A 27,424-nucleotide genomic window follows, 5' to 3' on the forward strand; every position below is an offset into this window, starting at 1 on the left:
ATACAAGCAACACCGAACTCTCACTCACTAAACCACACCAAGCTGGATGGATGCGCAGGGCATCATGTACACAGGAGCTATATTATTATATTATGGCAGTCTATATCCTTTCACATTCATTATAATGCCAACTTGGGAAAAATGTGAAAACACCCACACACATAAAATAGTGTCTGCAGCACTGTGAGTTGGATATAACGTCATCTGCAATGTTAAGTGACGTGTGTGATAGTCTAAATACAACACATTCAATATGCACAGTGATCATTGACCCCTTGCTCTCACCTGCAGCTTGAGATCACATGGGGAGGCGCCAACAGTGACAATGACCCTCGCCGCCACGCTGATGGAGGACTCCTGGTGGTCCCCTGCAGTGGTGGTGGCCGCCTCGCCCCGGTACAGATACACATACTGCTGCCCTGCCTGGTATGTGGTCTGTCCTTCACCTGCTGACACAGTATTTCAGTGGTACTTGTGTCACGTTCAAATGGACAATTCACAAGCCTCTGTGCATTTATTCCCTTAATTAAATGTTTACAAGTACATACGTGCGAACCGCTGGTGGGGTGATGGTGAACCGACTTCTCAACATAGCAGTCGGTAAGAGTCTTTAGCTTCCTTGGCACTCTTAGTTAATTCCATTGATCAAAATAATAGAGGCTGACATAACAATACAGTAAATACAAACTGAAGTATACTGTAACATCACTGCAAGGAAGAGGGATGGTGGAGGAGCAGGAGGTGATGGCGAAAGAGAGGGAGAAGGGAAAAGAGGGAGGAGAGAGTGGTTAGAGGAGGTATTGGTAAAACTACACAACACTCCTAACACACTGTTGGCCCTGGCACATCACTGCATTAGCATGACACCATACTTTGTCGTCAGCGTTTATAGTGAAAGCTGGGATCAGTGAATGAATGATGGTATACACATTTTTGGACACGTACAATCCAGTTTGTGACGGAAACAGGAAGAAGCTTTAAAGGGTAACTAGTCAGGAATAAATTTCTGTTCCTTTGCTCTTCTTTCCTTCACTACTGCATTCTGTATATAATGATATTAATAATAATAATAACAATAATAATAATGATAATAATAATAATAATAATAATAATAATAATAATAAAAATGATAATAATAATGATTCTAATAATAATAATAATAATAATAACAACAACAACAACAACAATAACAACAACAACAACAACAACAACAACAGTAAGAAAAAAAATAAAAATGATGATGATGATAATATTAATAATAATTAGAGTAAGAATAAGAATATTAAGAATAAGAATAAGAATAAGAATGATGATGATGATGATGATGATGAACAGATTATTAGTATAACAATAGTAACACACACACACAAAAAAAAAAAAAAGATGCACTTAAAAAGGGAAAGTTCAACAGTTAATAAAATAAAAAAAATGTGCTAAGAACTAGGACCTTATGTGTATGTATGTATGTGGATTGTGGTAGCATATCAACAATCCATGGCTTTCCTTCACCTCACTGAGAGCACAAAAGGACCATATTCTGAAACATTTCTGAGCCGCACCTCGACTACTTTCAAAAGGCTTTACTTGAAGTTACATGGGTTTTTAAGGGGTTTTAAATGGTTCTAGTTACAGATTAACAAGATTTTTTTTATTATTAACAGGAGAAGCACTCTTGGGGATCCGGCTAATCATCTCGGTGGCCTTTGAAAATAGTCATGTGAGAGGATAGCGTTTCTGAATACGGGCCTGAAGCTCCACATACCTGACAAGCTGCAGGTTTTGGCACACATCGTCTCTGAGCTGCCTGGAAAAAAGGACAAAAAAAAAATATAAGCCAACTAGCGACTGACTATACTAATTCTGATAATAATAAAATGAGAGTTCAGGCGTGGTCATCTGAGAGCCAAAAAGAAAAAAAAAAGAGATGAACCTATGAAATTACCTTAGATACAACTCTCGTGATGGTGAAATGAGAACTGAAGTGTGTTCATGGACAACGAAGATGAAGAAGCTAAGAAATGAGACCAGATGCAACTCTTGTGATAAATAAGTGAGAGTTGAGGTGTGGTCACGACAATGAGGCATCAATGAAATGAGTATAAATGCAACTTTTGTTTAAAAATACGAAATTAACTTATAGAATATGGTTTAAACATGATTACAGTTGCTATGTCATGGTTATTTTTCCAATATCTCCCATTACTCATTGGCACTGAAATGCATTAAGATTCCACGGTAATGCACAAGAACATGAGAACATAAGAAAATAAGGAAAGATACAAGAGGACGCCTGGTCTACACACGTGACAGTCTCTGTAATACGAAACATGCCTAACTATTTTCACCCATCATTCTCATTCATAAATTTGTCTAATCTTCTTTTAAAAACTTTTTGATGACTCAGCCCTTACAATCTGATAACGGAGTCTTCATTCATCTATATTTGAAAACCAGTTCCTTCCCATCTCTTTTTTTTAATTTAGATTTATTGACCTTGAATTCTATAAATGCTGACGAACTTTCAAACAGATTAAGTTGTTTATGAAAAAAATATTAAATGAAGAAATGTGTCTGGTACTACAAGATAACGATTAAAATACTCGAAAATACAAAACAACGCGAACTGCAGTATATATTCCCCAACTGGAGGTGTATGAATTCTCGGACTTCTACAATGTAAACCGGTGTAAGATAAGAAACCCTTGAGAAAAGCAGTGAGAGTTTAGATAACGAAAGACGACACGAGCTAGAACTTTATACAAATAAATAACTGGTGCTAATATTTAAGCTTAGGTGAGAAACTATACGAACAGGTGAGAGTTTACGCCTGTTCCCACCTGATTGCCTTCACATCCCTCCCTTACACACCTGTGGAAAACGCCTCCTCCATTCTTCGGCCGCTGACGCTTCCCGTTGGAACTTCCTGTCTGGAACCAATGCCATCTTGAAATCTGGACCGAAAACGACTGTAGTCCGGCCGTTCATTGGCTGCGGTGCGGTCATATCCCGGCCGTTCATTGGCTGCGGTGCGGTCATATCCCGGCCGTTCATTGGCTGCGGTGCGGTTATATCCCGGCCGTTCATTGGCTGTAGTGCGATCATATCCCGGCCGTTCATTGGCTGCGGTGCGGTCATATCCCGGCCGTTCATTGGCTGCGGTGCGGTCATATCCCGGCCGTTCATTGGCTGCGGTGCGGTCATATCCCGGCCGTTCATTGGCTGCGGTGCGGTCATATCCCGGCCGTTCATTGGCTGCGGTGCGGTCATATCCCGGCCGTTCATTGGCTGCGGTGCGGTCATATCCCGGCCGTTCATTGGCTGCGGTGCGGTCATATCCCGGCCGTTCATTGGCTGCGGTGCGGTCATATCCCGGCCGTTCATTGGCTGCGGTGCGGTCATATCCCGGCCGTTCATTGGCTGCGGTGCGGTCATATCCCGGCCGTTCATTGGCTGCGGTGCGGTCATATCCCGGCCGTTCATTGGCTGCGGTGCGGTCATATCCCGGCCGTTCATTGGCTGCGGTGCGGTCATATCCCGGCCGTTCATTGGCTGCGGTGCGGTCATATCCCGGCCGTTCATTGGCTGCGGTGCGGTCATATCCCGGCCGTTCATTGGCTGCGGTGCGGTCATATCCCGGCCGTTCATTGGCTGCGGTGCGATCATATCCCGGCCGTTCATAGGCCGCGGTGCGGTCGTAGCCCAGCCGTTCACTGGCTGCGGTACGATCATATCCCTGCCGTTCATTGGCTGCGGTACGGTCATAGCTTGGCCGCCCTTCATTGGCTGCGGTGCGATCATATCCCGGCCGTTCATTGGCTGGCCGTCTGACATAGCCGCTGCGATCATATCCTGGCCGTTCATTAACAGCTGTGCTATCATATCCTGGCCGTTCATTGGCTGCTGTGCGATCATAGCTTGGCCGTTCATATCGTGCCCGTTCATTAGCTGATGTGCGGTCATATCCTGGCCGTTCATTGGCTGCTGTGCGATCATAGCTTGGCCGTTCATATTGTGCCCGTTCACTGGCTGATGTGCGGTCATATCCTGGCCGTTCATTGGCTGCTGTGCGATCATAGCTTGGCCGTTCATATTGTGCCCGTTCACTGGCTGATGTGCGGTCATATCCCGGCCGTTCATTAGCTGCGGTGCGGTCATATCCAGGTCGTTCATGTCCTGGTTGTGCGCGGTATCTTGAGCGATCTGCTGCCTGGGCGTACAGGCTGGAGCGAGAATCAGCAGGCCTCAGGGGACGCACTGGGCGGTGGTGTCCCACAGTGGTGTGCCCCACTTGGGAAGCGAGGAGACCGTCCTGCTGTGGCCGACCCAAGGCTGGGCTCGCGGGGTCATCCGAGGGTGGTTCGGCATCACCATCAATCAGGGTCGTCGCTAGGAACACATACGTACACACACAAAGAAAAAAAAAATGATATTAAAACTTTAAATAAATGTACGTACGTATGTGTGTATTTATGTATGTATGTGTCAGGAACAAGGCCATACACCACATCAATAAACGCAGATAACTATTCAAGCTGGTGACATCCTCCAACACGAGGTCAAACACGCAAGACAAAGCTGCCACACTGCCGTCAGTACAGGGAACACAAACACCCTCCCAAGGAAGTGCTGCAGGGCTGCGATAAACACGCGTTGCCTCCATCCCATACGTTCATGTATGGAAGAGGTGTGGGCCCAAACTGAAGTGTAATCCAGTTTGAATACGACTACTAACCGATCCTTTCTGACACTATCAAGAATATCCACTAGTTTCTATTTTATTTTGTTTTTGTAAGATGGCCTCTAGCTTAAGGTATAAAAAGGCGAGAAAAATTGGCCCGCTAAAGATGGTAGTCCCAAAAGAGGACAGTCCACAACAAAATCCAGAATTACGCGGAGAGTTTTGAGGTCTTCTTGTAAGAGTTAAAGTCATACTCGTAGGCAGGAGGAAATACAGGAGCAGAGTTCCAGAGTTTACCAGTAAGAGGGATCAAAGGCTGGGAATACTGGTTAACTCGAATAAATCTGAGCAAGTTAAGCAACTGAAGGTGCATAAAAAAATAGCAGTACTTTCCATAACAATTTTACACCACGAAGCTTCATTGCGAGGCCGCAGCGGCTAACACAACGTGGAATGTCATGCATGAAAAAAAATACAATATGCTGCTAAGCCCGATAACTTCCATTTAAACAAAAAGCACACTTCATTTTTCGGTCTTAGAGTCTCTTATGTCTCATGCCCTATTTGAAAGACATACTTAGCCCCGTAAATTTTCTTTGAATTCATATTCACGTAAGACGCAGCCTTTCCTTTAAGTAAGAGCGGCACCACCACATTGAACCAGCAGGGCATCGCTTCACTTGGACAAGGGTTATGACGAATTAACAAGTGACTCAACAACAACGTGTTGAGTATTTCCCCCGACATGTAGGCCCGCACAGAGTATACATATTACGCGACAAACACAAACAAAGCATTTGATGACACTGATGCACACTTTAAGGTACGAAGTAACAAGGACACACACACACACACACACACACACACACACACACACACACACACACTTGAACACTGGCTTCGTAAAGATTAGTTCCATATAAAAACAAAATGAAATAAGAACCACTGCCCATTTAATTGACAGAAAAAAAAATAGTTCCCTGTCGAGTGTTTACGTAACCTTAGGATGTATGTCGGGGAGGAGGGGGAGCTAACTGATCTGAGGCCAGACAGGTCAGCAAGACTTGACTGAATTCATGTAATTACTGATACATTATAATACGTCAACTGAAAATAGTGACGAGTATATTTACTTCTTCCCTCACGTTCAGTGTAACAGTTCTTAGGGCTCCCTCGACTAATACTTAAACACTAATGAAAACAAAACCTTTTACCACCACAGCTTTGTCTGCTACACTGGCTCACTGAGTAAATGTGTACAAGTTTGATTTTTGTCTGCAATTAGTACAGCAGTGTGTGAATGTGTTAACTGTGTATGACTACATTTCATAAGGAGTGTCAGTTTCCTGAATGATAAAATACTATAGCAAAAAGAATTTATTGCTTGAGTTTAAATACCTTGATGGCCTTTACACAACCAGCAAGCCACGGGCCAATGTCTCCAATTTAATAACTAAGGGCTTTTCTCAAAAATCTACAAAAAAAAAAATGGTGTTTCAATGGAGCAGCAACACAAGGGTCGGCCAGCCAGTTATGGTATATGGTCAAAACTTCCCCTCAGCTCTGCACGCTGGGCGCCGCTGCTCATGCGTGGCTGTACAAAAGTGCGAGAGACTGACCTGCGCTGGACATTGCCGCCAGCAGGACGGCGGCCACCACCAGCAGCCTCATGTTGGCCCGTTGACCACTGATGGGCCACACCCTCTCCTCGGCAGCCCGTCTCACCTGGCCCGTCACCAAGTGCTACAGGTGACTCGCCAGGTACCAGGTATATACAACAATGTTTTCTTGCGCGCACTCTAAACCTCACAAAGGGATTCAGTAGGTGCACATAACACTCAGGTGCAGACAAGGCATGGCAATACAAGCACCCGCGGCGCGCCTCCCTGACCACTGCGGGGCGGGCCACCCTGGGAGCCTTATATACCCTTCCTGCGGGAAAGACTCACCGCCGGCCGTGGGCCTCGTCCCGTCCACACGCACACAATAACCCAGGCGCTGGTTGGGGCCAATATATTTGCGGCGCCAGCGAGTTTAAGGCTTTACTGAACACACTGTAAAACGATCTTGCTGAAAGAAAAGTTCAATAAATATTATCATTTGAGAGGTATTTTGAAACCCCCTTTTCAATTATCTTGGCTGAAGGAAAGAGGAAATTACGTAATGGGTACACGGAGTACGCAGCGTGCTAGTACCGCCAGGGGGCGCTTGCTGACCCTTGCGACTCATCATTAGTGCCAGGAGGGATTGACGCCCCCATGCAGGCCCCAGGTACCTGCTGACCCGCCCGACGCCATCCCCGCGGCGGGGGTGGGCAGGATGCGGGCAGTTGACCGGGACCGCGGTTGACACCGGTGACAGAGTATGAAGGTCAGTGTCACGGCTGATTCTACCACTGCCAACCGTAGCAACAAGACGCGCCTCGCTGAGGCCGGACGCCAGGCTTGTGCACCGAGTCATTGTGTGGCAGACGCCGGGCTGCGGCATTACTGAATGACAACAAACGCCAGGCTGCGGCGTTGAACCATTGCGATGCAGATGCCAAGTTACGATACTTACCCCGTGAGGCGGCTGTCAGGCTGAGGCACTGAACCCATGTGACGCCGGCTGCCTGGCTGTAATAATGAACCGCCGTGTGGCCGACGCTGCTGTGCCTAATCTGCACAGCTTGGCTTGGCTTCAAATGGCCACGGCTCCGCAAGACGACACGCCTCGTCTTACAGTTGGAATAAAACTACAGGGAAGGAGGACCTCTGCTAGCAACCTTCATCCTCGTTCCTTTCAGATGTTTTTTTTTCAATGCGTGAATACGATGATAGATATTATTATTCATCTAGCTTTACCACATATGATAATAATAATGATAATAATAATGATAATAATAATAATAATAATAATAATAATAATAATAATAATAATGATAATAATGATGATAATAATAATAATAACAATAATAGTAATAAATGAAGGAATCAAACCTGAGAAAAGAGAGTATATGGAATTACGGATCAATGAAGACATTTACCTGTCTCGTCTCGCTCGGCGCTGCCTGAAACACGCAACTGACTTGCGTTCCACTGAGACTACATGTGTGTGTGCGAGCGTGAAGAGGGGGATAGGATCATAGGTGAGCCGGAGGTAAGAGAAGGAAGAGACGTGCAGTACACGAATGAAGGGGAAGAGGAGAGAGGGGGATGCAATAATCACTCGCGAGGACTAAGTGACCGGCGCACACACACACACTTATTTCCCGCACGGCTTCCTGTGAACTGATAAATACCAGGGACAAAGTTGTACATACATGCGTAAATGATTATGTTTATATGTACTTACGTGCACTTAACGGACAATATAAGGAAAGGAGAACATCAACACAAATTGAAAAAAAGAAAAAAAGAAAAAAGGGGCGGAGACTAGTAGGGATGCACAAAGCTAAACCTGCCATTCCGTAGACAGGACACGAAATAATGTGCTCATGCTTAGTTAGATCAGAGAAAAAAAATTTGAAAGAAATTGGTTATCAAAAAGAGTAACAGATGACTGGAATAGACTCAGTAATCAGGTTGTTAGTGGTCAGTAGGGAGCTTTAAAAGATCAGACAAATTTATGAATGAGGATGATAAGTGGAAATAGGTAGGCATGTATACTTTAGGACAGCCAAGTGTAGCTTCCCTCGTTTTTTTTTTTTTTTTTTTGTTCTGGGTCTCAACTATAAATCACATGTCATACCAACAGCTATTTCATACCCTCCTCCCACACCTATCACTAACCCAGAATTACACCTTCGTTCTCTTTATTTTATACAACAATTAATCCTTGTCTACCTCTGTAACCATCTGTTGCGGCTTGATATTCCTTGTTACCCCCGCTAATCCATTAAGTCACGGACGGGAGCACAGCAGTGAGAGGCCGCCACATACCTACCAGTTAGAGCATGTCCCAGCGGCGGCTTGGTGACCTGTCTTATCAATGACTCCGAGCCGCTAGTACCGCCGCCGCCGCCTTCTTTCTGGCCGTTACCGACGGAGTAACGGATGACCTCGCTGTGCGAGGCCAAGTATTGCGATAAGTTTTATCAGCAGCGCCATTCGCGGACTGTATATAGGTACAGTCCATTATGTGAGTGTGTGGCAAGCTGAACACACACACACACACACACACACGGATTTCTGGAGACACCAAGCTTGACTCTCTCTCTCTCTCTCTCTCTCTCTCTCTCTCTCTCTCTCTCTCTCTCTCAGCGAAAACACCTCTATGATGTCTCTATGAAGCCGTTGCGAGTGTTCTGTCCTTACCACATGAAGTCATGGCACACTAACAGCCTTGGCGGAGAAAAGATTACCACGTAATTATTTTGACTGAGCGAGATCGAGGTAACATCCTTCATCTCGCGAAGTAAGTGCGCGGGATCTGGAGACAAGATACTGCTAGTGAAGAGGCGACGAATTTGTAGCGAAATGTAAATAATAATCAATTCTTTTGGAAGAGACATCAATTGGGGTCAAGATATAACACTAGATTAGAGATGGGGAGGAGCCACCTGTATCTCCCGCCACCTCTCTCCCGCTGAGCCCTGCACGTGATCAGAGGGACATGAGGGCGTAGGTAGAGGTGAGGCGTGGGTGAAGGTGAGCCGTGGGTGTGCAGGCCAGAAACTGCATTACCATCCACCACTTGACTCATTGCCGCCAACAACTTATTTCCTCCGCCGGTGAGATACACTGCTCCCCATCCTCTCTCTCTCTCTCTCTCTCTCTCTCTCTCTCTCTCTCTCTCTCTCTCTCTCTCTCTCGGGCCCCCATAGCCACCAAACATTTTCACCGCCAATCCCACCATCACAAAATTTATGCATCCGCCCAGACTATCCGCCCCCCCCCCCCCCCCCCCGCCTTCTCACCGAACCGTCCGCCAGATCCCAGCGAGTAATGACAGCCGCTCAACACAGCTCCGCCGGCCGATCTCTTCTCAAACGCTATTTTTTTTTTTTTTTCATTCCCCTATTGGTGTCTCACGTAAGACCATATTTTGAAATACTTCGGTACGCAGCCCCACTACTCTCAAAAGGTTTTAGTTGAAGCGACACGAGTTTCAAGCGTGTTTTTTTTTTTTTTTTTTTTTTTTTACGGTTCTAATGGCAGTTTAACAATATTTCTACATCATTAACAGAATAAACTTCTGAGAACTCTTCCAATCGTCTCTCTGACTTTGAAAATAGTCACGGTAAGAGAGCAAAGCATTTCAGAATACGAGCTTATGACACCCATATCGAGAAGCGCTTTGTTCTTACGTCAGGTCTATTTTCCAAGGCCACATAGATAATAGGTTAGGTTTTCAAGGTGTTTTTGCCACTGATCAAACTACATATTTGTTAAGCTACTAGTAAAATCCTGGAAACACCCTTGGAAATTGACAATAACTTTCCCTACCGCACGTTTAATAGTTGAGGAGCCGAAGTGCTTGAGAATACAGGCATTATATTGGAGGCTTTACAGCGACGCAAATGTACGTGTGGCAGTAATGAAATAGCCTGATGGGAACAGAGTGTAGGGCACGTATGTTAAGAAGAGTAGGAGATAAAATGCATTGACAAAGAGACAAGATGCTGAAGGGATGTAAGTACGCACAGCGGCGCAAATGTACATACGTGTGGCAACAGAAACCTAGAGAATGATACCCATAATGAAATAACCTAACTGGAACAGCGTAATGCACGGTATGGAGAGAGAGAGAGAGAGAGAGAGAGAGAGAGAGAGAGAGAGAGAGAGAGAGAGAGAGAGAGAGAGAAAGGAAATAATGGGGATTGATTTTTCTTCTTGAACTATATATATATATATATATATATATATATATATATATATATATATATATATATATATATATATATATATATATATATATATATATATATATATATATATATATATATATATATATATATATATATATATATATATATTTCTGTAATTCATAATAATAATAATAATAATAATAATAATAATAATAATAATAATGATAATAATAGTAGTAGTAGTACAAATCGGACCGTATTTCTCAAAGAGAATCATAACTGACTAACACGTGACTCGAACTCAGATACTTTCACCTTCTATTGTTTTTCGGTTCTGCTATCAAGCGTGTATCAGTGAAGACACCACCAGGGGCAGCTAAGGGTAGTGGGGTCCAGTCTGGCTGTCTAGTGTCTGTCTGTGTGTACTTAAGGTCTCCTGTCTGTGTGTCTGTACATCCTTAAGTCTGTTTGTCCACTTCACTATGGTTCAGATAAGCCAATACAGGTCATAAGTCACAACAAAAAGATAATGCTCTACACACACACACACACACACACACTATTGAGAAATATACTGGAAATACTTCTCATGACATGCATAAAAAAAAATATATGATGAGAAAGATGATTACTATAATGATCAGCTCAAAAATGGAATATATGCTGCAACTGATAGCTCTCTGTATAAGATTAAAGGCTACGGAAAATGCTAAGATAACAGATTGAGAGCCAACTTTTTTTTCATGTAAGGGACTCTGGCCAAGAGCAATAAAAAAAACTAAAATGGGAAACAAACAAACAAAGGGGCCAAAATTATGAAGAGAAGTGTTTTGAAATCTGCCCCTTAAAAGAACTCAAGTCATAGGTAGGGGGAAATACAGAAGCAGGCAGAGAGTTCCAGCTTTATCAATTGGGAAGAAAGGATGAGGAAAATAGACATGCTATTGTACTACATACTTTGACTTGCTTCTTTTCATTAGATTAAGAGCTAACATAGGAAGGAAGGCTAAAGGAAAGAAGACTTACTATAACACAACATAATTTGACTTACTTATTTCTGTTCATGAGTTTCTCCTCTGCTTCTCTCATGTGTGTTAGATTATGAGGCAGCATGGTGTTAGAGGCACCTGTCTTTCATGGGAGGGAGGCAAGGATAGTGAGATATGTACTTGCCTGCTTTAAAATTAATGTGATAAGCAATATACTTAGTAGATTTCTATTATTCAAGGGCACAAATGAAGACCATGTGATAAGAAGCAGAAAAATCACACCCAGCATTTGGACCTGTTGAAAAAAAAAAAATCCAAAACTGAACATGGAAGTCTGTTAAGTTGGAACAAAGAAGACACTGTTCACATTGGAAAGCCCTGCACTAACTACTACTACTACTACTACTACTATATTTCTACTACATATTCAGCTACATAAGTTGACAATTGTTTTTGTTCATGAGCTCCTCCTTTGTTTTCAGCAAAGGGCACAAAATATAGGGGAAGGAGGGATTGGAGAAATATACTAATTTGTTGCTCAAAAATATTAAATGAATTGGCAAAATGAATAAGCATAATGGGAAATTTTCCAAAATGGAGGTCAATTTAGTTCATATTTCCCATTACTACTACTACTACTACTACTACTACTACTACTACTACTACTACGGTACTATTACTGCTGTTGCTGCTACTGCTGCATAATACTACCCTGCATCTTGCTTGAGTAAATTAGAGGACATGAATAGATTTCTGAAACTATGAGAAGTTGTAAAACCATAGTAACATTTTTGCAATATACATTTCTGAAATAAGTCAAACACAGGAAAGGTATGGTAGGAACCCACGTGACTGATAGATGTCCAGTCTTGAGTGAACCAGTTAACCCACACTTTCCTCAGATGAATCAAGTGGCCACTTAAGTGTGCTATCTTGAGTCAATAGATAACATCACTTGAAGGGGTGCTAGGGATCAACTTTACTGCTAAAAGATTACTGGGTAACATTATGTACTTGACCTTGAAAAATCAACACACTTATGAATGTATGTTTTCCTGCTTTTATTTAGTTCAAGGCATCAAGGCAGTGTATCCAAGAAAACACACACACAAACACACACACACACAGACACACACACAGTATATCTGAGTATCAACTGCCTTACAAACATCATTGGTGGCTGTCCTATATGTACTCCCAGGGAACATTGCACATCTAGACAGCTCATTCTAATAAGTTGCAGCAAGAACAACAGTCACTGAGAGTTGAAGTTTTCACAATGTCACCACAATGTGTCTTCAGAATGAGGATAAACAAACACAGAGAATAAAATTTTCAAATTCTTATTACTATAAACAATATGCAATAAAAGAATTCATGGGGAAGGGTATGACTTCTCTATATATTCTCCATTCTGTTGGCACTGGGATATACCTTAAGAAAATACTGGACTGATGGTGAAGAAGGCAGGAAGCTTCCCCAGCCCTGTGTTTACTACAAGAAACACTAACCTCTCTACCCCTCTTTATTTTTTGCCATACCAAGGCTGGCTGGAGAAGGGAGTGGATCTCATGCACAACATTTACACCAGTTACTGTGGGAGGTAGTTTGGGATTTATGATCAGACCAGCCAGCCAAAGACAGACAGAGACCAAACAGCACCATTATGGCAGATTGGCGGTCTTCTCTTGGCCTCAAGTGACCCGCATCACAGAGAGATGGTTGATCATCCTCATTGATGCCTCTGTTCACACATGACAGCAGGAAGAAAACCACTTTTCATGGTACAGTCCACTCAAGTGGACAATCAGAACTTGACTGCAGTGAGACAGCCACTCCACCAAACAGCAGCTGATGGACCCCTTGCACACAAGACCATTGCAGAACATAAACAGTCACAAATATTGTAACCCAACTCAAGATAAACTGCTGGGTACATTTCAGAAGTATCATGAGTATTATAATCGTGACAAAGTGTACATGAGAGAAGTGCAAACTCAATGTACTATATCTAGTCCTATTAAAAAGTACTGCTACTATTTGACTCTTCTAAAATGATGAAGTATTTTTAGTCCTAATTTCTACTTTTGAGTTTTCAAAAGTAATGTTTATAATATATAATTAGTTAAGAATGAAGACTGCAACCTTCCATGTTAAGTAGAGTTTCTCCTGAATGGAAGAGGGCAAAAAAATTGTACACACACACACACACACACACACACACACACCAGATCCCTAAACTTGAGTATTCTAGTTTCAAAAGGAGTATACTCACTCGTCTGAATTACCTTTATTTCCTCAGATACAAGGCCCTATCATAAGGATTTACCTGAGAACTCTTGCCAAGGAGACTACAAGTCATCCCAACCCAGTGCTATACTGCTGGTTGCTGTGGCTGTCCACTGCTGGACTCAACAAGAACACTCACTTCCATGTACATCTTTTAGTGTTATAGGTGGAATACAGATATCAGAAAGTTCTAACTTAATAGTGTTGATGAAAGCTTTTGATGTATGGTAGCTGGACGGCAGCACAGGAGGAGGCGTGTCATTGAGTTCCTTAGGAATTGACACTAAACTCCAATGCCAATTTTCATGGGACAGAACACTATTCCATCAAAACAAACTCAAAACTGTATCACAGACTTTGGCTCCAAAAAAGGAGCCGGTAGTAAATTAATATAAACCAGGCTATCTCCTTTAGAGGGGGACTGGCCAAAACAAGGCATTTACACACACTTCCTTCAAATATTTAGCTCCACATGTTGTGGGAAAGGTCACATCTAAAACACATCCTTTCTTTTTGCCAAATAATTTTCATATACCATATGTATAGTGATTAGTGATGCAGTAATATTGTTCAAAATTAATGGTACAAGAATAAATACAATAAAAATGAGTCCTGAAAAACTTAGTATATATGATTTCAACATGACAGCACACTAATATTGAGTCATGTGCTAATGTTATCAGTGACACAAAAGTGCCCAACATTATATCACAAGAGGATGATTCTTTCGAATATGATATGATGGCTGGATATGATGGCTCAATTATCTATCTATTTATCATTAGCTTGTTAGTTTTTAGCATCACAATTTGAGGAATAAATATGAGTCATTCAAACACACTTCAAAAGGAAAGAAAATTCTACATTCTATCATGGTCTTGTTGAACGAGCTCATTACAACCCCATTCCATAATTCCTAAGAAATAGCTCTTATCAATAAATGCCTCACAGAGAGTCAACACACCAAATGTAAGTCAAAGCAAACTGATGCTGAAAATGAGTTAAGCTTGTCACAAGAAATGACACTCAAACAAATACATACTTGCTTTTAGGAATAATTTCTTAGAGTAAGAGAACAAAACCATATATATATATATATATATATATATATATATATATATATATATATATATATATATATATATATATATATATATATATATATATATATATATATATATATATATATATATATATATATATATTTCATTGGAACACTGTCACCTCATTCTTGTTCTCAGTATAAAAATAATCTTTGTAGAAATAAATAAGAAAAGCTAGAATTGAATGTACAATAATATCTAATATACAAAACAACACACCATCATCCTTTTAATACTGATCTACAGACCAACAGCGTCCTACAGAATGCACCTACGGGTCTGTGGGTTGGTATATGTAAGGCCTACTTAGAGTTAGTTAAAGTTTGCTGTTAGGTACAAGAGAGTGGAGTTACTATGGTCTGCATTGATGTAATTTGTTGTGTCATCACCCACCACTGCTGAGCCTTGGCCCCCGTCATAGTGCTCCGATGAGAGGATTAAATCACCCGAGCTAGTGGATAAAGTGTTCTGGCAGACAAAGACAAGAATCAGTTTCAATATTGTAGAAAATTGATATTCCACTCCAAAAAAATTTGTTTATATGAACCGGTACAATGAAATTAATAAAAATATATTAGAGAGCATGACAAGTCTAAGTTCATGTAATGTCTATTGTGCTTTATGAGAAAAGGTGCTAATTTTATAATAACTATATCAAATAAAAATAAGCACAGCATAACTAATGTGTGTAGAGAAATGATGATGTGATAAAACCAAAAGATTACAACTAACCTGGTTCAGTATGTGGACAGTAGCAGGGACAACAGGCACAGACACAGTTGCCCCAGACTGTGTGTTTCCAAGGGCTGCCAGTTCAGCTCCACCACTTCCTTCACCTCCTACCAGAGACGTCCCACTGCCTGCTGGCAACAACACATGACATGAAGACACAAGGAATTAGACACACATAATCTTAAATTGTATGCAGCTTTGTTCTTAATTCTAATCTATTTCTGTTGGGTCTGTAATCTTTCTTCCCTCAAATGTAGTGTGCATAATACTGCTGCAGAAAGTCAGTGTTTTCAGCCAAACCAAAGCACATGAATGCATTTAAAAGATGCTGCCTCACCTTTACTGATGCATGCTTCACCACTCTCAAGTGTTGCATGCTGGGCATCAAGATGGGGCACTAGGAAAGGTGGCTGCCCATCAATGGTGATTTGGCAAGCTGATGGAGGATGCTGAGGGGGTGACTCAGGTGCAGAGGGCAGAGATGATCGACTTCGTCCAGGAAGATGGACCATACCTGTGGGCTGAAAAAATAAAATATATAAATAAATTCTACTTGCTCTCAAAGCATTCTGTTCTTATTAATTACAAGAATTAAGCAGTATGTTCACTCTTCCACATTCACCATCAGAGTCACATCTACTCACCGCCTGAGGCAGCAGTGAAGAGGCAGCTGGCTGTAGCTCACAAAGCCGTCCAACACTGCTATTCACTCTGGAGTTCCTAGCAAGGTCTTGCAGTTCTTCCATGTCTTGGATGCTGCAAAGGGAACATAAATTTTCATTTCATCTATCCATCAGATTAACATCATTATAAAGGAGGTAGCCAAGACCAAGCATGTACACACACACACACACACACACACACACACACACACACACACACACACACACACACACACTATACTAAAGATTTTTTGGATCAGCTAACTTTTCAGTGAGTTTATTTGAGATATCTTTATTATTTTTTTTTTTTCAGTTTTTATGTCTGGTTTCCCTAGTCTATCAGGGCTAGGACAATGCCTCCTAATAAAGGACTTTTGATTTGGCATTTTGGAAACATTACCCTGAGTGGATGTCTTTCCTACCCTCAGACCATGGCACTTGAGGACCTCTCAGTCCCAAAAGCATGCACCATATCATGATGGTGGCAGATATCTTTATTAATTACAAGTTAATATTTGTAGGTGTGGAAAGTTATTCAAGGTAGATATGAAAGGGCAAGATGTTTATCCTCCCTTGGAATAAGTTCAATGAGTGTTAAGTTCAATGAGTGTAAGATAAAAGTCTCAAGAATGTGTACCACTCAGATTGACCTCACCTGGTGTCATGCTGCTTCATGTGGCGGCGCAGAGCAAACTTGGTGTTGAACTTCTTCTCACACGTGGCACAGGTGAAGGCTCTTGGTCGGCGGTGGATGGTCTGCACGTGGTTCCTCTGCACTGAGCGAGTCTTGAAGGAAGCACCACACACTTCACACAGGAAAGACCGCTCCTCGGAATGTGTTGCCTGAGGTGTCACCATTAAAGTAATTAGTATCATATAAACCTAATTAATGATAGGCTTGTATGGGGTACTAAGATGGTGAGATGTGGTATATGACAATGGCAACAGAACCAGTTTACTCTTACTACATCACAACTGACCTGTCTCTCCTCCCACACTTGATAAGATGACATGGGCTCTCACTCTGCTGAACACAGGTTACTGTGTAACAGTAACCAGTAACCCACAGCTGCTTTTCATTCAGTCCTATAATCCATAACCCTTCATTCTTGCTTTCTTAATCTTAACACACCCTTCACACTATTCATCCATTCCATTTATGGCCTTCCTCTTTAGCTTTATACATCCAACCCAGTTATCTGCATCACCAAACACTCTTCATTCACCCTCTTTACACACACAAACCAGTGCAACACTCCCTGCTCTGTTTAATCTCTCAACTCTCTCAGAGGACATCAGTCCTGCTTACTTGAGTACATTCAGTGATACAGATGAATACTTTCAATAATAACTATTAAAATGGGCTCAAAAGGTAAATAAATAGATATATGAATAAATAAATAAGTAAATAAGTAATAAAAGAAAAGTAAATAATAATAATAATAATAATAATAATAATAATAATAATAATAATAATAATAATAATAATGATAATAATAATAATAATAATAATAATAATAATAATAATAATAATAATAATAATAATAATGATAATAGTAATAATAATAGTAATAATAATAATAATAATAATAAATATATTAATAAATAGATAAATAAATAAATAAATAAAAATAAAAATCAAGAAAGTCAAGTCTGTAAAAGTGACAATACAAGACAAACTCATTCATAGTCAAAAGTCATTCAAGCCGCCAGTTTTCCTGATACTCACCATGTGTTCCTTGAGATAAGCCGCTGACCTGCAAACCTTCTGGCAGATGTGACAAACAAACCCATATGGCCCCACCTGGCCACTGTTGCCCTGCGCCAGATTCTGGTAGTGAGACACATGATGCTGCCTGGTGATATAAAACAAAAAGATATGTAGCTATATATATATATATATATATATATATATATATATATATATATATATATATATATATATATATATATATATATATATATATATATATATATATATATATATATATATATATATATATATATATATATATATATATATATATATATATATATATATATATATATATATATATATATATATATATATATATATATATATATATATATATAGAATGCAAGAAAATATGGGAAACTGCAAGAAGCTGTCAGATCTACATGTGGCAGTCCCTACTTGAAACATCCCTACCTATTTCTACCTATCAGCCCTGTCCATAAATGTCTAATCTTCTTTTAAAGCTCCCTAATGACTCAGCACTAACAACCTGATTAATGAGTCTATTCCATTCATCTACCACTCTAATTGAAAACAAATTTCTTTCCTATCTCCTTATTTTAAAATCTAACTTTATCAAGTCTGACTCCATAATTTCTTGTCCTATCCTAATTACTGATCCTGATATAGCATTCTCCAAACACTATAGGTTAAAACTTATCTTCTCTTTGCTTAAAGATATGTAAAACTTATCAACTTTTATGATATTCTGAAATTATAGTTGCTTGTTAAACCAATGCCAAGCCTAGGTATGCTGCACTGTCCCACAAAGCCTCAAAAGACCTCTTAACCCTAAAATAATCCTTTGAATGGAAGAACCAGAGCAATTAACATAATCTTTCCCTTTCCAATATTAAGAAACAAAGATATGCTGCACTCAATCATGAGTACTGGCATTGGGCAGGTAGCACCATCCTTGTGGGCCTTGGCATATGGAGGAGGGATGCCAGTTCCTTTCTCTGCTGCCTTTATGTTCCCAGTCTTAGCTGACCTTCATAACTTAGAACCCATTTTAAGTCTGGATGAACCTAGAGTGACCAGTTGTCCTAGGAAAATCATGGCAGTTAGCAGCTCAGATTTTCTCTTTGCAGTGTCATAGAGCAACAATTTTTCCACTTCAGTATGACCTACTTGAGAGCATCCTGCCTCTTGAATGCCTTGCCACAGATGTCACACAGGAAAGGCCGATAATTCTGGTGCACATTTTTTATGTGCCGCAAAAAATGTTCTCGCCGCACAGTCTTGTAGTGACACTGTGAACATGAAATTAAGAGATTATCATCAACATTTTCTCATGCTCACCAATGTACACATGTAATACTGCAGAGCCTATTAATTCACTGGAGAGAGAGAGAGAGAGAGAGAGAGAGAGAGAGAGAGAGAGAGAGAGAGAGAGAGAGAGAGAGAGAGAGAGAGAGAGAGAGAGAGAGAGAGAGAGAGAGAGAGAGAGAGAGAGAGAGAGAGAGAGAGAGAGAGAGAGAGAGAGAGAGAGAGAGAGAGAGAGAGAGAGAGAGAGAGAGAGAGAGATATGACTGACAGAAAAGGCAGAAGCAGGATGAATATGGAACACTTTTACATTGCTCTGCTCACTGATCTGCTAATTCTAATAACTGACTGCCTAACTATTTCAGGAGCAATGCAGTTATTGAAGATGAGTACTTAATTCTTTCACTGCTAACTAACACATCTATCCTTAATCAGTAACCACTCTGAGGGATATTTTCTTTTTCTACAGCCACCTCCAAACCCTGTACAGGCTAGAAATTGTGAATTCTATATTTTTCATCCCCTTCTTTCTTAAAGATGCTTATTCCATATATTGCTTTTAGTGCTGTAAATTGCTGCATATCACAATGAAAGGGTAAAGTTCTGCAAAAAAGTGCCACTTACATAGACATACACTTCCACTTACATAAACATACTATGGCAAATGTGACAACAAACCATGCTGTGTCAACTGACCTGTGGACAAGAATGCATGGCCACCACCTTGGAGGACGTGTGGGTGCGCCGATGCCTCTGGAATGCATAGTGCCAGCTGGTCTTGTACTCACACTCCTCGCATTCAAACATGTCGTCAGACTGCACAGGAGAGGGAGAGATATAATAAACAAATGCTCTTTCATTTCTTTTCTATGTTTACAAAGATACACTGCCATGAGGGGGGATGGGGGTGGATCACACATTTGACAAACTTCTACCTATTAACTTCATCCTCCTCCCTCTAACTCATATGTTCTAAAGCTCCCTAATGAATGCACAAACATTCTGATAACTCAGCAAATCACAGACTCCTTATTTGAGCTGAGCCCAGTATTACAAGAGCTCTTCATTTGTAAGCTTCCAGCATCCTGTGGTGATGGCCAGAAAAGCTGTGGAACTTCCAATCTAGCTAGATTGAAGCAATGGGATGCTTTAGAGGTCAGCAGCAGGTGCACTGACACTACCAGCTTTGTGAGTACTGGGAGTGTGTGTGCCTCCCACAATGTGTAACGGGCTGGGTGGTTGCCTTAGGCACAACAACTCCCTCCCACCAACAAGGTAATGATATGCTAGTTGAATCTGATATATGTTTTCATGTACATGTATTTTCTTGTTTTTTTGATATGCATATTTCTTTTGCAGTCATTGTATATATCAGTAATACAGAGGACAGGTAGAATAGGATGGACAAAGAATGTTTTAAAAAGAAAATACCTCAACTGGATATTAAGAGGTGCATGATCACAAACAGATGGATGTATAGTTTGAAAAGAGCATTGGATGCAAGGACATCTATGGAGGACACAAGAATGGTTACACAAGAAAAAAATGAATAGAGAGCAGTTGTGAATGCATGAATGTGATCTAGCTTCCACTAACTGATCATCTCCATGCTTAGGCTGAGCTATTACACACTCACAGGGTTAGATTGCTTTGGGGTGTGGTGCTTGACCCTGACATGCTTAGTCAGGAGCTTCTGGTCATCACAGGTGTAAGCACACAGGTGGCAGTGGAGCACCTGCAGGGCATGAGACATTTTGTGGCGCCGGAGGTGGCTGGCTCGTATGGACACAAAGTTGCACTCGTTGCACCGGTACAATGCCAGACCCTGCCCACATAAACACAATACTTTAACCAAATAATCCAGACTTTAAGCTATTGCAGGGAACTTTGCACATCAATATAATTCAAACTCATCAGATAAGTGCAAGAATTGCAAAAACATAAACTGTCATAAACATTAAGGCCATAAAAACTATTTCCTAACCATTGTAAAGACATCATGTTATGAATGACACAATCATACACAAGCCCATCAGTGTCAAGTTCTGATTACAAAACATACCTTGTCATGGAGTTGCATATGTTTGATGAAGTGATTTTCTCTCATACTCTTGTAGGAACAAATCTTGCATGAGAACTTGAACTTGACTTGACTTGAGCTCTGGGTGTCTTGAAGCTCTTCTGTTCCTTTGGAGGTTTCTTGCTGGCCAAACACTTCATCCTTCATGGTCATGTCCACCTCCTCTTCTACTTGCTGCCTTGATTTGCTTACATTAAGATAGTCATTATTAATATTTTCTAAACAACTATTAGTCTTATTAACTTCTGTACGAACAGTCCTCTCATGAAGTTTTGTCCCATCCCCTTCCTTCACTGCTGATGCAGCAAGACTGCTCCCATCTTGACATACCCCTAAAGCCTTCAAGTCACTACTGTTTTCATTTTCCACCCTTTCACTCTCTGCAGAACTTTGATCACTTACACTTATGGCCCGAATAGCACATGGCTCAGTCTTGACACCTGCCATGCTCACACTATTATGAGGATCTTCCTCTTGAGAATTCTGACAACTGTGTTCTGAGAATATATAATTTTTATTCTTGGGTTTCATTCCACACTCAACATTCTTAAGGTTCTGGTTCTGAGCATGCTTCTTGGCCACCCTCTCAGGGAAGCCTTTCATCAGGTGCCTCTTGTCAGTGTTCCTTGCACTGGAGTGGCCCACCAGCTGCTTCTTGGTTCTCCTGCGCAGGGGACTTGGCTCTGGGGAGAGTGGACGGGAGAGGACGGAATGGTAGCGCCTGGCAGAGCGATCCAGGCCAAGGGTGGAGGCATGACGAGTAGTGGCAGGCGAGGGAATCAACTCGCACATGACACCAACATCACGAGTGCTAGGTGACGTCCCTTTCTCTGACACACCTCGTAGTTTTCTTATTTCCTCCAGGATGATGTCCTGCACAATGCAAGTATTTCATCAACAGACGGTAACATTCACAGAGTTATCACTGTGGTTTCTTCTCACAAGACAAGTCAATGTCATATAAAAAAATATAAATAAAATAAAACAATATATATATATATATATATATATATATATATATATATATATATATATATATATATATATATATATATATATATATATATATATATATATATATATATATATATATATAAATGAATCCATATACCAATAATACATTTATAACTAATTTCTAGTCCTTCAATTAAATATCTCTGATCTACCTATCTATTTTTATACTAGGCTGGCATCCCCATCAAAGGGTAAAAAAGGAGGCATCTCCGTGCATGCATTCACAAGCATTTCACAATTCAACCTCTACACCTCTACTCTTTGCTCTTAAGGGAGGGAGGGGGTATATACTAATGAAGGCCAGCACACTGACCCTGGAGGCAAGAAGCTCCATGAGAGACCCAGACACCACAATGTGCCCTGGGCTGGTCTCTGTCACTCTCACTCCTCGGGCCACACCCTGCTGCTGGAGACTGATGAAGATGTTCCTGCTGGAAGCCAGGCCCAGCTCTGCTGTGATATCCCTGTGCAGTGTGGCCTCAAGCCTCTCAAATGGCTGCAATGAAGGACAAATTATTTTAAACTCCCTTCATCTACATGATGACTTCCATGAAACATATTTAAACAAAATAAAATAAAAATATCTTGAGCCTTTCCTCATCTCAATACTATACAAATGTCTCACCTCAACAAGTTCATTTGAACAAGCCAATTTTTGGGTCCACACATCAACCTTGCTGCAAAAGTCTTCCTTCCTCTGCTGCTTGGTGCAGTCTCTATCTAACCTAAACTTGACACCGAGATTTTTTAATTTTTCCTTTCCTTCTTTCTCTTTCCACTGTTTTGTAGGCTGCCTAGAATCCTCATAGACAGGGGTGAAGGCTGGTGGATCCGCTCCATGCCCTAGTGAGCTCAGCCTTGAAGATCCTGAGGACATGACAGCAGCAGCAGCAGTGGGTAGGCCCAAAGACTGGCTCTCACAAGGAGCTGGGACTGAGTCTTCAGTGGCAGCTTTTTCAGGAATGGCTCGGGTCATCTCACTGGGAGCCAGAACACTGATGTGGATGTTATCCAGTGTCTCAGGACCTAGAGTCACACATAATGAAATAAATTATTAAGTATGCACATATAAAATGCATCTAGCGAGAATCATTATATTACAAAGGAATCCAAAATGTTTTAACTCTAAAACAGATATGAAATTATATATCACAGTTGAGAGAAAAAATGACAAGTACCAATGTCTGGGAGGTGATGGGAGGTGTCAGCAATAGTGATACTGAGTGGATCAACAGCTCCCTCCTCCTGTCCTGCTGACACTGTGATGAAGTCAGCCACATGCTCAGCTTCCCCCTCAGTCACTGGATCACTCTGTGAGATGGCTTGAGAAGAACTAAGTTCCAGCCCTGTGCTGTCCACAAGTACATCCTGAAAGTTATTGATGCTTGCTCAAGATATTTTGAACTCTGGAATTGCTTGATTATGAAAGATGATGATAGCTAAAGCAAGTGATGAACATTAAAATCTCCATGTATGGAGACTTCAATGTTCAATGATGGATTTAGATAAGCTCTACTCTGAAAGTCAGATAGTCAAAGAATTTTTACATAATCAGAGGGGAGAGATACACAGTACAGATAAATAATTTAATTAGAGTGACACTGAAAACTCAACCAGATAGTAGAAAATTCATATGATTTAAGAGGATGGATAATAGAGCAAGTTACACCATTCTGCACATATATATATATATATATATATATATATATATATATATATATATATATATATATATATATATATATATATATATATATATATATATATATATATATATATATATATATATATATATATATATATATATATATATATATATATATATATATATATATATATATATATATATATATATATATATATATATATATGCAACAGACAACTTTAGCTTAAAATGAAAATGAAAGAAGAATGAAGGAACAGAAAAGGGACTGCAATCAGTGATCTGTTCTCTACAATGACATACTACAAAAATCTCAAAAAAAAGTCACTCTATAAGCAGAACTCTTAGACATCTTTTTAAGATCCTGTAAGATTATGAAGAGAACAACAGTAGCCTCAATGGACATACTTGTTCATGGGTCTGAAGAACAATGATGGTTGAATTCTTGTCCCCAATGGCAGCCTCGTCCTGCTGCAGTGCTGACACCTCTGCTAGGGGCACTACGCTGGCTCCCCCATCATTTCTGATCACTAGCGTCCACTGGGGGCTCACTGCCTCTTCCATCTGTAATGGTCATTTCTTCCAATACTCAAGTGTCTATTGGTGCCCAAGACTTCTTACCTGCCTGGCAATGCTTATCTGTTTTGGATGCCAACTAATGTATTAATTTAATTTATTTTTTTTATTTTTTTTTATTTCCTAAGGATGAAGGAAGCTGGCCATGTTCACAAAAAAAAAAAGGGAAAGAGCTGGATCTCTAACATGGAAACAGTCATCATTCCAGAATGAAGTTTCTTCATTAACTTCTGCAACATTCACAGTCTAAGATCTAATTTTCAATCTGTAGAACACCAGCTCTCCTCTAAACCTCATCTTCTTTTCCTCACTGAAACTCAGGTGTCTGAGGCAACTGACAGTAGCCCCTTTTCTGTTCCCTCATACTTTCTCTATCCTCATTTTCGATCCAAAGCTAGATGTTGCATTTATGTGCACAACGACTTAACCTGCTCTCATGCCCATTCTCTTGAATCTTCCGAGTTTTCCACCTTCTGGCTACAACTCCAGAGTCACTCTCAAAACTAAATCTATCTGTGCTGTATACCTCTCACCTAACTCCTCTGACTATAAGAAATTCTTTGACTATTTAACTTCTAAATTGGAGCACATTCTGACTCTCTTCCCTCTTGCAGAGATCTCCATTCTTGGAGACTTCAATGTTCACCACCAGCTTTGGCTTTCCTCTCCCTTCACTGACCATCCTGGTGAACTAGACTTCAACTTTTTTTTATTCGATTTTTGTTGCCCTTGGCCAATGACCCTCCTACATGAAAAAAAAAAAAAAAAAAGAACAGCAGTGTCTCAGGTCTTGGTGCTGCACAGGCTTGACAGAATTGAGGCAATACACCACAAGCAGGTGTCCCAACCATTCACAGGCAAATATATCTCAGTAATTATACTTGATTTTGGTAGGAAAGAGTGGCCATATTAACTAAAGAAAATAAAAACATTGAAATGTATCACAACAAAATTGTGTTAATATTTTTAACAAGTCCCATACAATAGTGAAACTCACGTATCTTATATGAGACTTTGTAGCCTTGCCATAAAGGTAAACACCTTGGGGCAGTGTCTAGTATGGGTGTAATACCTCCAAGAATATGCATAGGTTTTGCAACTTTTTTCCAAGTCCAGCCAGCTCCTCACGACTTAAGAGTTAATAAAGAAAAAACTTTCCACTGTTTTTAACAATATTATTTTAGGAGGGGACCATAATGCTCTACACATTAAGGAATATGGTTTTTAATCACCTTTAAGAATATTGAGAAATTTACTTTATTGAAGTTTTCATTACAAATTAACAGTTTCCATGATATATATATATATATATATATATATATATATATATATATATATATATATATATATATATATATATATATATATATATATATATATAATTTTTGTTAGGTGATGCACGTAGGTTAGGTTAGATCAGGTTAGATTAGGTTAGATTAGGTAATGTTAGGTTAGATCAGGTTAGGTTAGGTCAGATTAGGTTAGGTTAGGAGTGCCTTCTTTTAAGCTATCATCTCCATTCAAGTACTCTAAAATGGCCATTTTTTGTGTTCCTTTCCTATAAACTCTGCTTCCTGATGAGTCCCCAAGATTGTAGGGGGATGAGGGGAGAAAAGGCAAAATGAAGTATTTCCCACATTTTATGCTCAAAATTGTCAAAAAGAAATAAATAAAATAAATAAATAAATAAATAAATAAATAAAAATAATAATAATAATAATAATAATAATAATAATAATAATAATAATAATAAAATAATAATAATAATAATAAAAATAATAATAATAATAATAAGAAGAAGAAGAAGAAGAAGGACAATAATAATAATGAATAATATAGTTTTGTACTCGAAATGCAGTTTGGTCCAACTGCAAAAATTTACCTTTTAATTGGTTGGTTAGATGAAGTTAGGTTAAGATATAAATTTCCCCAGTTTTCAAAATATGCCATTTCATCCTTAAACTTTTTTTTTTTCAATAATGTCCAAATTTTACCTAATTTCAGTTTCCCACCCTAAAACCCCACTTTCCCCACCAAATTCCCAAGCTTGTGTTGAGGGATTTGGGGAACAGGGTAAGGATGAGGAACAGACCTATAATAAAGAATTACCCAAGAACTCATAAGTTTAAAGTATGCAGTTTCCCGATTTTTTTTTTTTTTTTTTTCAGTTAAATCTGGCACAACAACTCTCATCTGTTATTTCGCCCTGACCCACATACCTTTCTTTTTTTTTTACTTGCCAACCTAGTTCAGTTAAGAAAACACTGGGATGCTATGATGCAGGCCTCGGTACGGGAAGGACTACGATATTGAGAAGAGGCCCTAGTTGATATGTGGCCCCAGTCTAACTGTTGACAACAGGATGATATAAAAAAAATATTTCTCACATCCTGCCTGGCTCTGGGATAGACCGAGGGTTGGCCTATAGGTCCACAGTGCCTGCAGGATGCTGTTTATCCAAACAGTGTCAGGGATAAGCCTCTCGCCGCACTGAGAAGGAAACAGCAGCAGGTGCAAGGTTTACCTCACTCCCGTACCCCACGTGAGGTGTCTCGTCCTGCTGCTGCTGCTGCTGCGTGGCAGTGCTGAGTGAGTGCTCGCCTCACCTAGGGATGTAAACAACAGCTGATGCTGACGCTGCTGCTGGCCTCGCCTCGCCTGTTTACGCTCTATTTAAACATGCTTGCAAATCTGTTACTAGCGGTACCTCCTACCTCTTGCAATACCAAACGTTATTTGAATAATTAAAAAATAAAGTGAAATATTCTTTAATCATGATAGTCATCAATAGCAGCAGCAGCAACAGCATCCGCAATTTTTAGGAGCAA

The 27,424-nt window shown here is 40.3% G+C and overlaps 2 protein-coding genes and 1 long non-coding RNA gene across 9 annotated transcripts in view; 1 reads left to right on the forward strand and 2 right to left on the reverse strand.

Annotated features, from left to right (window-relative positions):
- Positions 1-7,022, reverse strand: part of LOC135110415 (uncharacterized) — a 44,745-nt gene extending 37,723 nt beyond the window's left edge. Inside the window, exons 1-4 of one of the 4 annotated variants that reach the window (XM_064022717.1) lie at positions 6,298-7,022; positions 2,869-4,386; positions 1,763-1,804; positions 286-446 (exon numbers count right to left, since the gene is read on the reverse strand). In XM_064022717.1, coding sequence (XP_063878787.1) covers positions 286-446; positions 1,763-1,804; positions 2,869-4,386; positions 6,298-6,349 — 1,773 coding nt within the window. In that variant the 5' untranslated portion in view covers positions 6,350-7,022. Of the gene's footprint in view, positions 1-285; positions 450-1,762; positions 1,805-2,868; positions 4,387-6,297 lie in introns of all 4 variants that reach the window. The other 3 variants (XM_064022716.1, XM_064022719.1, XM_064022718.1) reach the window with 3 other exon arrangements.
- On the forward strand, positions 7-13,891 carry LOC135110424 (uncharacterized). The gene is made up of 3 exons (XR_010273259.1): positions 7-183; positions 292-426; positions 13,758-13,891. It is a non-coding gene; the product is annotated as an uncharacterized LOC135110424 (long non-coding RNA).
- On the reverse strand, positions 12,783-27,279 carry LOC135110416 (zinc finger and BTB domain-containing protein 17-like). 4 transcript variants are annotated; one of them, XM_064022724.1, is made up of 15 exons: positions 27,121-27,279; positions 24,429-24,584; positions 23,536-23,725; positions 22,983-23,383; positions 22,671-22,853; positions 21,326-22,216; positions 20,900-21,088; positions 19,960-20,079; positions 19,129-19,250; positions 17,971-18,097; positions 16,897-17,084; positions 16,224-16,335; positions 15,917-16,100; positions 15,580-15,707; positions 12,783-15,315 (listed from the first exon to the last, which is right to left on the reverse strand). In XM_064022724.1, exons 2-15 carry the CDS (start codon positions 24,582-24,584, stop codon positions 15,160-15,162), a joined length of 3,147 nt encoding a protein of 1,048 aa, XP_063878794.1. In that variant the 5' UTR covers positions 27,121-27,279; the 3' UTR covers positions 12,783-15,159. The 4 variants fall into 4 exon arrangements, with proteins under 4 accessions (XP_063878794.1, XP_063878791.1, XP_063878793.1 ...); XM_064022721.1 differs by having other exon boundaries at positions 15,580-15,710; XM_064022723.1 differs by having other exon boundaries at positions 15,580-15,710; positions 27,134-27,236.
- Positions 27,280-27,424: the final 145 nt, after the last annotated feature.

This window comes from Scylla paramamosain, chromosome 20 (assembly GCF_035594125.1).
Source record: "Scylla paramamosain isolate STU-SP2022 chromosome 20, ASM3559412v1, whole genome shotgun sequence".
NCBI lineage: Eukaryota > Metazoa > Arthropoda > Malacostraca > Decapoda > Portunidae > Scylla > Scylla paramamosain.